This window comes from Anolis carolinensis, chromosome 4, assembly GCF_035594765.1.
Source record: "Anolis carolinensis isolate JA03-04 chromosome 4, rAnoCar3.1.pri, whole genome shotgun sequence".
NCBI classification, from domain to species: domain Eukaryota; kingdom Metazoa; phylum Chordata; class Lepidosauria; order Squamata; family Dactyloidae; genus Anolis; species Anolis carolinensis.
Window position 1 is genome coordinate 243,321,973 of NC_085844.1, and position 14,214 is coordinate 243,336,186.

Sequence of the window (14,214 nt, forward strand, 5' to 3'; positions counted from 1 at the left end):
AAGGCAAGGAAAATCGCTTTCAGCTATGGCCAGAAAGAGACAAAAGGTCAAGATAAGAGAGAGAAAATACTAATAATCATTTTATTTATTTATTTATTTACAGCATTTATATTCCGCCCTTCTCACCCCAAAGGGGACTCAGGGCAGATCACATTATACACAAACATTCAATGCCCATATACATAGAACTGAGACAGAGACACACAGACGCAGAGGCAATTTAACCTTCTCCTGAGGGGCTGTTCGATTCTGGCCGCAAGGGGAGCAGCTGCTTCATAATCCACTCTGACCGCACTTCCTCATTCCAACATTGTAAATTAGTTAAATTTGCCTCCCCACTTTTTATAAGTGGTACCTTATCTCCTACTTGATAGATGCAACTATCTTTCGGGTTGCTAGGTCAGCAACGAGCAGGGGTTATTTTTTATTATTTTTTTTAATTGATGGGTGCTCACCCCGCCACGGGCTGGCCTCGAACTCATGACCTCCTGGTCAGAGTGATTTATTGCAGCAGGCTGCTTTACCAGCCTGCGCCACAGCCCAGATTAATAATAGAAGACTGGTTAACCCAGACATGGACAAACCTAAGATCTCCAGCCTACCGGCTGTTAGGAATTGTGAGAGTTGAACTCCAAAACACCTGGAGGGGCGAAGTTTGCTCATGCCTGGGTTGACCTCATGATCTGACGATTTCTCATTTGCCCTCTCCGGGGAGGGGTAAGCCCAGGAAGAACTAGGGTTGTTGTATGTTTTCCGGGCTGTATGGCTATGTTCCAGAAGTATTCTCTCTTGACATTTCACCCACATCTATGGAAACGTCAGGAGAGAATACTTCTGGAACATGGCCATACAGCCCGGAAAACATACAACAACCCTGTGATCCCAGCCATGAAAGCCTTTGACAAACCAGGAAGAATCACTTCTGTATCCTGTTCTTTCACCCATTGTCTCTTCAGTTTCCGGCCGGCACCAGTTTTATGACAGTGACCTCCTCTATCAGTTTCGCATCAATTTCCGTCGAAGGAGGCGCCTCACAGAGCTGCTCAACGAGAACTCGCTCAGGGCATCCTCAGACAGCCCTGACAGCCCCTTCTGCCTCCGCAAACTCAACCCCGAGCAGAACAGTTCTAGCTTCCTCTCAGGTAACTCTGGATTGTGGTGCTATAGGGCGTTTGGAGTATGGTCTTATTGCATGAACACCTATCTGTAAAACTTGGATGTTGACTGTTTTTAGCACGTTGGGTCCAAGATGATTACATTTGTCATCTTTGGGTAAAAGGAGAGGTCTTAACCACTTCCCTTGCTCACAAGATTTCTGCTCACCCTCCAATTGGAGTATGAATTGAGTGCTTCACCCTTTCCATCACCCAGTGATTTTTTTTGTTCACCCAGCATTAAGAGCATGAATATGAGGCTTAAGTCCTTCCCACTCTCCTCATATTTTGAGCATTCAGGGAATTATAGGCATGAAGGAGGTGCTTGATCCTCATCCCTCACCTCCTGCTGTCCCATTAACATCCACTACTGACATCTTTTTTAAATGGTTGTTGTATATATTCCGGGCTGTATGGCCATGTTCCAGAAGTATTCTCTCCTGACGTTTTGCCCACATCTATGGCAGGCATCCTCAGAGGCCTTCGACAACACATCCATAGATGTGGGCGAAACATCAGGAGAGAATACTTCTGGAACATGGCCATACAGCCTGAAAGACATACAACAACCCAACACATCTTTTTTTAGCCTGTGGCAAAAATTATCATAAACATAGAGCTAGAACAGGAGTGGACAACTGTGGTAGGGTTGAAAGTCCATCTCATAGGTAATGAAAAATCACATCTGGTTTTAACTTCCCATAGTTTTGCTTTTTAAGATGCATAGATGTTTCTGTATTTTGGCAGGGGGCATTTTGGATTATTTTCAGGACCTTTTAGCTGTATTTTGATTAAAAATTGTGTAGTGGCCTCTGGAAACTGCATAGATCCAGAGAGGCACTAAAAGCAGCTGTGACACTATGTATCAGGTCTAGAAGCTTGCTTGGGGATGGAGAAGATGAAGAAATGTAGGGAGGATTTATGCTGTCAGGAGAAAGTTAAATTTTTGCCTCTTACACACCATTTCTCCATTGATTCACAATGACATATTTCACAGTCTAATGAAACTGAACTTCACAGACAAAATTCAGATTCTTCAGCATCAGTCAAATCTTAATTTTCTCCTTGAGAAGAGAGCAATGTAAACTCAATTTTATCTCTTTCAGTCCAGCCCAATAAAGAAATCAAACTAGTCTCTGCAGTCCGACGTAGTAGTGTCACCTCGCTTGCTGGTGGAGCCAATGCCTACTTCAATCTCTCTCCAAGTCTGGGTCTCCTGCCAGCTGTTGAATGCAACCCCAAATCTGGTGAGAAATTCTTCTTGTGTTTAATCTGTTTTTTTACACAAAGTTTGACATATAATCAGAGAGGGTGTTGGTCAAGATTTCATTGCAAAGCCCAGAAGAAGGCCTACAAGAAGAGGCACTGCATACAGAAATCTGAAATGCTAAGGTGTAAAATATAGGTTCTGTGTGGTTCTGCAAAATTGACTGGCTCTACACTGCCCTATATCCCAGGATCTGATTCCAGATTATTTTCTTTGAACTGGATTATATGCGTCTCTACTGACAGATAATCTGGGATAAGCAGATAATCTAGGATCAGATCTTGAGATATAGTGAAGTGTAGGTCCAGCCATAGTTTCTATGACACTGATTTCCAATCTTTGGTCCTCTAGGTGTTTTGGACTTCAAGTCCCAGATCCCAGCCAGCTTTGCCAACTGTCAGGGATTTTGGGAGCTAAACTCTTTGAGGAACTACTGATCTTTGGGGTTGAAAAGAAGAATAGCAGGCTATCAAATGGTTTTTTAACACTTTTATTTCCCCTTGCACAAAATTCCTATACTTTTCTGCCAGAAAATTGTCAGGCTTCATTCCTTCTAGAGGAGCAACTGTGCTTTCAAATGTCACCTAATAAGTAAAAAGATATTAAAGGTAAAGGTTTCCCCTGACGTTAAGTCCAGTTGTGACCGACTCTGGGGGTTGGTGCTCATCTCCATTTCTAAGCTGAAGAGCCAGCGTTGTCCATAGTCACCTCCAAAGTCATGTGGCCAGCATGACTGCATGGAGCACTGTTACTTTCTCGCCAGAGCAGTACCTATTGATCTATTTACATTTGCATGTTTTTGAACTGTTAGGTTGGCAGAAGCTGGAGCTAATAGCGGGCGCTCATTCCGCTCCCTGGATTCGAACCTGTGACCTTTCAGTCTGCAAGTTCAGCAGCTCAGCGTTTTAACACACTGTGCCACTGGGGGCTCCTTAAAAAAAGATATTAGGTGCCTTCTATTTTTATTCTATTTTTAGATAGATATATTTTATTTTTATCTTCTGTTCTACTCCACCCGTCGTGTGGATCATGCAGGCACCCTGTTATGATCTCAGACGATGCAACCACAATAGTCAGGTGTTTGCAGCAAACTCTGTAGCCACCATTGGGGAGTGGCAGAAATGACACAGAGGACAAGGGCACATCCCAGTGGGTCCAATGTGGCCCCGGCACTGGCCTTGTGTTCTGGACACTGGCCTTGGATTCAGCAGGTATATACTGGATCTGGAGCTGCTCCAAGGCAGAGATAAACCAGAGTAAAGTGTTTGGTGTAGACGATGACATGGCCACAGATGGACTTTCACCACTGGAGGGAGCACCTCCTCTAAAAATGCGGCAAGCAAATAGAAATGCCATCCAATCTCTTGTTCTTCTACTTTCTGGTATGGTCTCAGAATGGGGAAATCTCCCATATTTCCGTGTTGAAAACTTTTACTTCTGCCATCCCAAATATGCAAATCCATTAAAAATGAGCTGAAATGAAATTCTTCATCTATACTACCCAGGCCAAGGAATATAATAATTCAGAGCATGAAAAAACATGCCTGCTGTGCTTCTGTAAAAGACGAAGAGCTTTTATTGGAAAAATTGGCAACCCTAACTCAGCACAAAATCATAGCTGAATACCCAATTACACAGGGATTCAAACTCAAACAAAGAGATTTTATATATCTAGAGAGGGTTAAGTGCTCAACATCTTGAGCCTGGGCAGATGAATCAAACTGCAGTTGACCCTCTATGCTTGCTGGTGGTATGAGCACAGGACTTCTGTGAAAGTAGAAAAAACATAAATTAAAAGAATCAATTTTTTCTCTGAGGGAACATGTCTCTAGAAATCTCCAACATACGTATCCCTATCCACACTGCCAAATAATGCAGTTTGGAAGTGCATTATATAGCAGTGTAGATGGGGGCTCCAGTGATCAACTTTCAAAGCAAGCCCATACAGTTGCACTGGAGGGCCTGGAGATTCCCAGGGAGACCATATTAATCAAATCTGCCAATAATCAAATCTGCAAATGTTAAACCTGCAAATGCGGAGGGCCAGCTATAATCAGTTTCTCCCATATTCAGTGCCATTTATTTGAAGCAGTGTATGGGAAATTTACTTTGAGGATTGCAATATCCAGAATCCTGGCTGACCATTCTGGTTGTGGGATTCTGGGAGTTATACCTTTAAGGCAATGGTTCTCAAACTGCGGTCCCCAGATGTGTTTAGCCTTCAGCTCCCAGAAATCCTAACAGCTCTTAAACTGGCTGGGATTTCTGGGATTTTTAGGCCCAAAACATCCGGGCACCCCAGGTCGAGAACCACTGCTTTAAGGCAATATTTCCAAGCTCTGACCTCAAGTCCTTTGAAGAAGCGGGTGCATTTCCATAAATTCATACCCTAAAACCCTGAATCTAATCTCCCATCCATCACCTAGGAAATGTCTCTTTCCCTTTCCATTTTCTTTGTGCCTCGGTTGCACTTTCGTAATCCCAGTCCATCACATTGACCAGTAGAGGCTCAAAGGTCAGCCTGTGATCATCAGCACGGCAATGGATTTCCCTCGTTCTTCTTCCAAAGATCCAGCTGTGCTGAACCTTTTCTATTGCATTTGAATTTCTCTTTGAAATGTTGCAGGGGCCAAGGCGAACTCTGATGAGTTACATTTGTTCCTCCGTAATTTGACTTTGACCTTGACTCAGCTGTGTCTGTACCTGCACACATGTGCTGTGCTTTTTGCCCCATCGAGAAACACCTGTGTGCACAGAAAAAAATGTATCTGTCTTATCTGCTTAACGTTCCTGGTTCATTTTAACTTTCACTCTGCTATGTTACTCTTTTGAATACCTGGCTCTCAGATTAGATCTGTCACTTTCTCCCCCTCCCTGCCCATACAAGTATTAAAGAGACCCATCACCAATGAGGAGCTGCTGACCCCTGGGGCCCCGTATGTCAAGAAAACGCTCACGGTAAGTGACCCGGTCATCAGAATGTTACATTAACAGTCTTGCCAAAGTCAGTCCTTTTAACGGCGTGCTGTAGACCAAAGCCTCACTTAAGGCCAGTACATTCAAGCAGAAGAATCGAGTGGTAAAATCTTTCTTGGATGATAAGTGAGAAGTCTTTGATAGGGCAAAGTGATGGTCATCTAGTTCTCATCTAGCTTTGCACAGTGACAATTTAAACACCTTTGGGAAGCTCACAAACAGCCCATGAGAGCTGGAGCAGATAAATGTTACCTTTGGGAGACTCCAGCTCTCCCAAAACCACAAAGAACTTGATGTTCCTGGGAGTTTGAGCCTCTAGAGATGTTTTTTCCCAAGCTTTGGAGACGGCAAAAGTTTGCTTAACAGTGCAAGACACATTAAAATCCATTTAGTGTTATAGCAGAGCTCATGGCTTGATTGGAGATGGCAAAAGTTTACCCAACAGTGCAGGACACATTAAAGCCCATTTAGTGTTCGCCCCGGTGGCAAAGTGTGTTAAAGCGCTGAGCTGCTGAACTTGCAGACCGAAGATCGCAGATTCAAATCCCGGGAGCGGAGTGAGCGGCCGCTGTTGCTCCAGCTTCTGCCAACCTAGCAGTTCGAAAACATGCCAATGTGAGTAGATCAATAGATACCGCTCCGGCGGGAAGGTAACAGCGCTCCATGGAGTCATGCCGTCCACATGACCTTGGAGGTGTCTACGGACAACTCAGAAATGGAGATGAGCATTTCTGAGACGGCTCAGAAATGGAGATGAGCACGAACCCCCAGAGTCAGACATGACTCGACTTAACGTCAGGGGAAACCTTTACCTTTTAGTGTTATAGCAGAGCTCATGGCTTGAAGAACTATAGTTTTTTGGGGTTTTTTTTCATGTCAGGAGTGACTTGAGAAACTGCAAGTTGCTTCTGGTATGAGAGGATTGTCTGTCTGCAAGGACGTTGCCCAGGGGGATTTTTTTGACATTTTACCATCCTGTGGGAGGCTTCTCTCATGTCCCCGCATAGGAAGCTAGAGCTGAAAGGTAGGAGCTCACCCCACTTCCCGAATTTGAACCTCTGATGTTTTGGTCTGCAGTTCAACTGGCACAAGGGTTTGACCCATTGCCCACCAGGGGCTGTGATAGTATCATTTCCCCTGACTTGGGTTTGGATCTTAGCTGTAGTCACCCAGCGGTTGGGGTAAAATGTAGAATGGGAGAGAGAGAATAAATGAATGAATGAATTATGGAGTCTACTGTAGAATAGGAATGGTTGTTTGGTTTCTATGTGTGCATTATTTGTGTTTGTGTGTGCATGCTTATATGCACATTCAGAATAAAATCAGAAAACCCCAAAAGACATTTAAATTGTGGAAACATATTTCTGCTTGGGACTCCATGTAGCTATATTCATTGGATTAAATTGCACTGGAATTTCCTTGTATCATACTGTTATGTTGTATCAAACTGTTTGTGCGTTTAATAAGGTCAGGAAGCTCTGTCTGACTATGTCCATCCAGCCAAGCATTGCTGACATCTCCACTTGGCAGCAGTTCTCCAGAGTCTATGAACTCCTCCACTTATTTGGAGATGCTGAGAATTGAATGCTGTGCCCCCAGAATACATTGTGAGTCTGTCAAAAGGAAATATAGCTGCAGATGCACTAAAACACCAGTTTGTTGAATCTATGAAGATATTAATTTGGGGTGCAGCTATAAAATTCAAGACAAAGGCAAAGTTAAATCACTTCTCTTAGCTGATTGAAGCAATCCTTCACCATTTCCACAGTCCATCAGGGTCCCCATGATGAAAGAGACACCATTCCCAACAGAACACTTCCTGGACTGAATTACGGCTGGGGCACTCCTAAATTATATTTTGAGTTATAGGTAATATAATATGAAAATATTTGTGCTTTTGTCTTGGTGACTTTCCCTATGTCTACATGAGTCAAATAAAATGTAGTCACCTCTTATCTGCTGCAAGGAGTCCACATGACATACAGCTAGTTTAACAAGTTTTTCCAGCCTTTAGTTTCTCACGAGAAGAACTGCAGATTACTCCAGAACTTCCAGGAAAATCTGGAGTAACATGCAGGGCTTTTGATGTATGGACAACTTGTTGTTTTATGGGCCAGAAGCAGCTAAGACTTCTTGTTGATGTTGGTTTTATTGACTAGGGTACCGTGTTGTAACTTCCTCAGAATTGATGTCACCAGTAAGGCTGTGCCAGGGAACTGTTTCTGGCTGGTGAGACAGCAGCAGTGGCTTCTTGGAGGACAGGATACTGGTGCCATTGCACCTGCTAGTCTGGCTAGTTGTGTGCACTTCAAAACAACTTTGTGGTGATTCCTTGTGGTATGTATAGATTCTTCATGGTGTATCCAGAACAGACTTGGAGATTATTTTCTCTGGTGTAGGTGCAGACAAAGCTACATTTTACAGGGTCTGCAATCATGTTGAGTAAAGAAAATGTTTGCAATTGTTTCTTGTCTTCTGTTGGCAGATTGTGGGAGATGCAGTTGGTTGGGGATTTGTGGTGCGTGGAGGACAACCCTGTCACATCCAGGCTGTAGATCCAGGAGGACCAGCAGCTGCTGCTGGCATGAAGGTACCAGTTTTGCATTAAGCCCCATAAGACAAGGAAACATACATGATACCCCTTGTATAACAATAGGTGACAAGGTTGATTTTATTCTAATGCAATATTCTGTTTTGGGTTTTCTAGCTGGACATTTTTCCTCCTAAGAAAAGACAATCCATGCACTAATTCCAGGTTAGGGTCAGAGTGGTATAATGACTACGGCTCTGCAGACCAGAGTTTGATTCCCAACTTGGCCATGAAACCTACCAGGCACATGCTCTCAGCCTCACAAGAAGACAAAGGCAACCCCTCTATTAGTGTCACCATAAATCACAAAATAACTTGAAGGCAACTAGGAACAATAACAAAAGTTCATCTTTATTTTTTGGAAAATAGCCAGATATTTATTTATTTATTTACAGTATTTATATTCCGCCCTTCTCACCCCGAAGGGAACTCTGGGCGGATTACATTATGTACATATAGGGCAAACATTCAATGCCCATAAACACATCGAACAGAGACAGAGACAGACAGACAGACAGACACAGAGGCAATTTAACCTTCTCCTGAGGGGATGTTCGATTCTGGCCACAGGGGGGAGCAGCTGCTTCATCATCCACTCTGACAGCACTTCCTCATTCCAACGTCGTAAATTAGTTAAACTTGCCTCCCTACTTTTATAAGTGGTACCTTATTTCCTACTTGATAGATGCAACTATCTTTCGGGTTGCTAGGTCAGCAACGAGCAGGGGCTATTTTTTTTATTTTTAATTGACGGGTGCTCACCCCGCCACGGGCTGGCCTCGAACTCATGACCTCATGGTCAGAGTGATTTATTGCAGCAGCTGTTTACCAGCCTGCGCCACAGCCTTCAGTTGACACCTTCAGTTTTTATCTGCTATCTCATCATGTTACCTCCACTCTATCCAAATATATAAGTACAGTAGTTTCCTTGAAAGGTCTCTTTTGAACAATATTGGTCACATCTGAGTTTTAATAGCAAATTAGATGCTTTAAGTGTTGCAGAAAACTGCATGAATATTCTCCTTATCGGCACCTGGAAGCTGAGGAATGAGTTAGTAAAGATCGCAATGTATGGCTTAACACACAAAACCTCTCTGTCTCCTACTCAAGCATGAAAGGTGTGAATGCCACCTGAGCCCACTGAGCCAAAAGTAAATGGTTTGGTTTTTTTTTTTTTTTTTTGCATTCCTTTCTCAAGATTTTTTAGGAATAGGGAGGGGGAATTGCTGCTGGAAGGATTTTGAGGAGAGGGAGGGAAAGAGAGAGGGGATGTTTCATATAAAAATGCTATGATTTCCAAAAGTCTTCTAATAGAATTGTTGTTTTATGCCTTAAAATAATTTCTGACCTATGGAAACCCCAAGGCTACATTATTGCAAAGCTTTCTAAGGTTGAGAGTGTGTGATTTTCCCAAGGTCTGAGTGGCATGGTGTGCTATATCCCTTGCATTTTATTATATTTTAAATATAATCTGGAGAGAGCACAGATGAGACCCCTCTGTCAGCTCCAGCTCCCAATGCGGGGACATGAGAGAAGCCTCCCACCACAAGGATGGTACAACGTCAAAACATTTGGGCATCCCCTGGGCAACATTCTTGCAGATGGCCAATTCTCTCACACCAGAAGTGACTTGCAGTTACTCAAGTCACTCCTGACACAAAAAATATTTTAAATATACTTTAACCATGTTTTAAAAAATAATTATACTGCTATTCTTTTAAAACTTTTATAAAATATTATTTTAATTTTATCTTGTTTTCAAATCCTTGAAGTCACATTAGATCCCATGTTAGGGAAAAACACATAGCATCCATCATCCCCTTTCAATAACAGCACCACTCGGATCTTGCAGATTCAGCCATAGCTTCCTTGAGTAAGTCCATCTATCTGTTTGTGCCCATTCTTCTCCTTTTCCTACTGCCTTTTATATTACTAAGATTGTTGTTTTTTCCCCCTAGCAAGTCATTTCTTCTCATAATATGGCCAGAGTACAACAGTCTCAGTTTAGCCTTGGCTTCTAGGGAGAATTAAAGCTTGATAAGTTCTATGACCCATTTATTTGTCCGTTTAATTGTCCGTGGTATCCTCACAACCCTTTTCTTGAACTGCATTTCAAATGGGTTGGTTTTCTTCATATCTACTTAACCATCTAGCTTTCACAACAATACATAGAAATTGGGATTACAATTGCATAAGCAACATTTTTGTGGAAACCCCAGTTGTAAATGCATCTTTCTCCTTCTCCTTCTAGGTGTGCCAGTTTGTTTATTCTGTGAACGGGATATATGTTCTACACTTGGACTACCAAACCATCAGTAGTCTCATCATGACAGGGCCTCGGACACTTGTAATGGAAGTTATGGAAGGCATTGAATAAGTGAAAAGAATGGGCCATTCCTTTTTGACACATCTATTTGTCTGAGACTGGAAACATACTTTGTTACTCATGGATGAGATCCAGGCCAAAGGCAATCTGGTCCAGTAAGGTGGTTTCCCCAGTTCCTTCTTCTGAAATATAGCATACAGCACCTGGTATTTGTTGGCAGTCTCCCATCCAAGTACTAACCAGGGCTGACCCTGCTTTGCTTCCAAGAACAGATGGTCTCTGATGCCTCTCGAGGCATTTAAGCTCTACTGTGGTTGGTACATGCTGCATGGTGGTCAATGACTCCATCCTTAGTTTTCAGATTTTGTATGATCCTGAACTGGAAACCCAGACTAGATGCACATCATGGAGGAATACATAACAGTTTTAGACTTAGAACGATCTCATGTGTGAAGAGGGAATGTGAGGATATCCTGGACCCAAGTCTTTTGCTTTCTAGGCCCTGCGGCAAAAATTGTACAGCATACCAAATTATAGTTTTCTTCATATATTCAAATGCTGTCCTCCCCAAGTTATACTCCTCAATGCCGTTCTCATCTGCTGTCTTTAGTTAGATCTGTCTGCGGCACATTCATGAATAGACAATTCCATCTGGCAACCACAGCTCACAGCTCATGACCCTTCCCTGACGCTTGGAGTTTGGGTCCTGCTGAATTTTCATGAAGGGGCTTTTCAGAGACTTGAAAGGAGCACTTGTTAAAATTTCATTCCTCAAAGAACCTTTGCTGGGTAATCACTAGCCATCGCTTCCTGTTTGGAGACGATGGTGTAATAGCCGCCCTACAGTGGCTGGAGGAGAAAGGAGGATTTTCTAACTGCTTTTGGAAAGATATTTGTGTCCAATTCACAATCCCAATACCTTGAAGACAGGCAACAGCATAAACTGGAAATGACACCTCGCCAACCATCTCGCCGAAGGGACTACAACTCCCAGAATTTTCCAGCCAGTTTGTTCCTAAATAATACAAACAGGCAAATATGAATCCTGGTCTTGAGGTCTTTCCTTGCCTCCAGACATTCTGTAAGAGGAATGCCTTCCTTTTTAAAGGTTCCATGTGTCATGTTGCAATTTGAAGTTGGGACCCTCAAAAGTTTTGATGCTCAGGAATAACCTATAGATACCTCCCTTGCCTTCAGAAGTCCAAAAAAGAACAAGAGCTAAGCAACATGTTCCTACTATCTGATAGATCCAAAGGAAGGCACAGCCAAGTCCCCAGCAACAGATTAAAGATAAGAATGCAGTATGTGTTGGGAGCATTTCAATCCCACACACAATATGTTGGATTGTTGTTAAAAAAATTCAGACCCATCATTATGAAATAACCATCCATTGTTCAAGCAAGGACATCTTCCACTATGCCGGCCAATATCAATCCCTAAAGTCATCCTTTCACATTTAATGAGCTCACACAGGCAGAAAGGTGGATGGTGGACAGATATAGAAGACAGACTCAAGAATGAAAAGCTTTAAGTTTCCCACCATACTGTACACCAATCACAAACTATAAACCTTACAACAATGAATGTATTTTTAAACCAATAAGATTGAGGAATCATAATTTGTACCAATCACAGCAATAACTATTCTTTCAAATGTCTATAAAATGTCCATATCTGTAACTGAGAAGTATGTCAGTTTTAGAAATTTCCCGCTGACATCCTTGTTTGACTAATGGAGAAATAAACAATCTGCCTCTGCCCTTGATCTCTGTGTGTCTTCATTGGAATCAATTGGAACCAGCACTCCAGGAATGGACCCTGAGATTTTGGACAACAATATGGATTATAATTTTCAATAGTTTAATACAAAATGGATTTTAAAATAAAAAGGTGCAATACTTATGGAAACATAGAAAAAGAGGAGTCTTGTCGATTTCACCAGCACCACCTAGACCAGGGGTCCTCAAACTTTTAAAGCAGAGGGCCGGTCCACAATCCTTCAGACTGTTGAGGGGCCGAATTATCATTTGGGGAAAAAAACAACGAACAAATTCCTATGCACACTGCACATATCTTATTTGTAGGGCAAAACAACAACAATAACAATGAAAGAACAATACAATATTTAAAAATGAAAATAATTTTATCCAACATAAACCTATCAGGATTTCAATAGGAAGTGTGGGCCTGCTTCTGGCCAATGAGATAGTCAGGTTAATTAGGATTGTTGTTTTTGTGTGTCTTCAAGTCATTTCAGACTTTGGGTGAGCTTAAGTCCAAAATTATTTATTTATGCATTTACTACATTTATTTACTACATTTATATCCCACCCTTCTCACCCCGAAGGGAACTCAGAACAGCTGTATGTACATACAACATATTATATTATTAGCATAGCACAATATTAGCATTATATATTACTATATTGAACTATTTCACTATACTGTAATATTATATGTAATATATAACATATAATTAATATTATATGGTGGTAGTATTCGTATTATATTGTATAAAATGACAATATTATTATCAATATCATATGTATATACAATATATTATATTATTAAAACGGATATTAAAATATTATATTATAAATGAGGGTGGGGGCCAGGTAAATGACCTTGGAGGGCCGCATCTGGCCCCCGGGCCTTAGTTTGGGGACCCCTGACCTAGACATTACTGAACAAAGTTAGTTAGCTGTAGTATTGTTTTTTCTAGATTGCATCAATAAGACCATAGTGTCCTGATCAAGGGAAGTAGCAGTGCCAACTTATTCTGCTTTGGTTGGACCTCCTCTGGGTTACTGTGTGCAATTTTGGGTACTCCGGTTCAAGAATGATATAGACAAGCTGAAATGTATCCACAAAGAGCAACCAAGATGATCAAAGGTCTGGTAACCAGCCTTATGAGGAATGACTTAGTGAGTTGACTAACAGTTTAGCTTGAAAAAGAGAAAACCGAGTGGTGACATGCCAGCCATATTTAAATTTCCCAAGCAATGTCATGTAGAAGATGAAACAAGTTAGTTTTCTTCTTTTTCTTCTTCAGAGACCAATGGATTGAAATGGCAAGAAAAGAGATAAGAAAAAAGATTCCATGTAAACCGTAGGAAGAATTTTATTTAAGAGCAGTTTAGCAGCAGAATGGTGCATTGAAAGCTGACGGACTCTCCTTTGGAGGTTTTTAAACAGAGTTTGGATGGGTATATTTCAGGATTGTGTACTAGTGTATTGCTGCATGGAGGGATTAGGCTTTCATCCCTTTCCAAGATTCGAAGATACTTTGATTCTAAGTAGTTGCATAAAAGAGATAAATTTGACAGTGACATCATGGAAAAAGTGTGTGGGATGGACCTAAAGTCTGATTCAGAATTATTTTCATGTGTTGTGTAACTACATTGAGATCAAAGTGAGAGCCTTAACTCCTATCTTGCAGTAGGCTCCAATTGACAGATTCTGGCCTTCTAGTAAAAAACAATGTCAAGAAGATCCCACAAGCCTGAAACGGTTGTCTCACCAGTCTGTTCTGCAACATCTGTTGCAAATGCATAAATATTAAGTCAGCAATGAATGAAATGAAGCCAGGGAAATCCTGAGGGAAGCCTGAACATCTAGGATAACAATGCAATGCATACAGAGAAGTCTCCTCTATTCAAAAGACTGTTGAAAATCCTCTTTAGGAAGTCTTCTGCAATTTCAAGCTCTGTCAATTCCAAACTCAGTTTAGAAATGAGTTGTAAGAAGTGGGATAGGGAAGGGAAGCCTTGAAGCTGCCCACTGACAGAACCCATGGTTAATAAAGCTAGGACCAATCTGGAGAGAAATTCTCTGGACTTGCCTTGGAGGTGGACTTCTGAACTTGCTACTGCAGCAGATGGCAGCAGTGTCTCATGTAAAC

At 41.8% G+C, this 14,214-nt stretch overlaps 1 protein-coding gene across 4 annotated transcripts in view; it reads left to right on the plus strand.

The window, feature by feature from the left end:
- The window catches only part of LOC100555207 (DEP domain-containing mTOR-interacting protein), a 32,996-nt gene extending 20,918 nt beyond the window's left edge, over positions 1-12,078 (plus strand). For 2 of the 4 annotated variants that reach the window (XM_003220680.3, XM_062979040.1), the window contains 5 exons: positions 957-1,142; positions 2,261-2,401; positions 5,309-5,379; positions 7,883-7,987; positions 10,239-12,078. In XM_003220680.3, the coding sequence (XP_003220728.2) occupies positions 957-1,142; positions 2,261-2,401; positions 5,309-5,379; positions 7,883-7,987; positions 10,239-10,364 (629 nt within the window). In that variant the 3' untranslated portion in view covers positions 10,365-12,078. The other 2 variants (XM_008110191.2, XM_062979039.1) reach the window with 2 other exon arrangements.
- Positions 12,079-14,214: the final 2,136 nt, after the last annotated feature.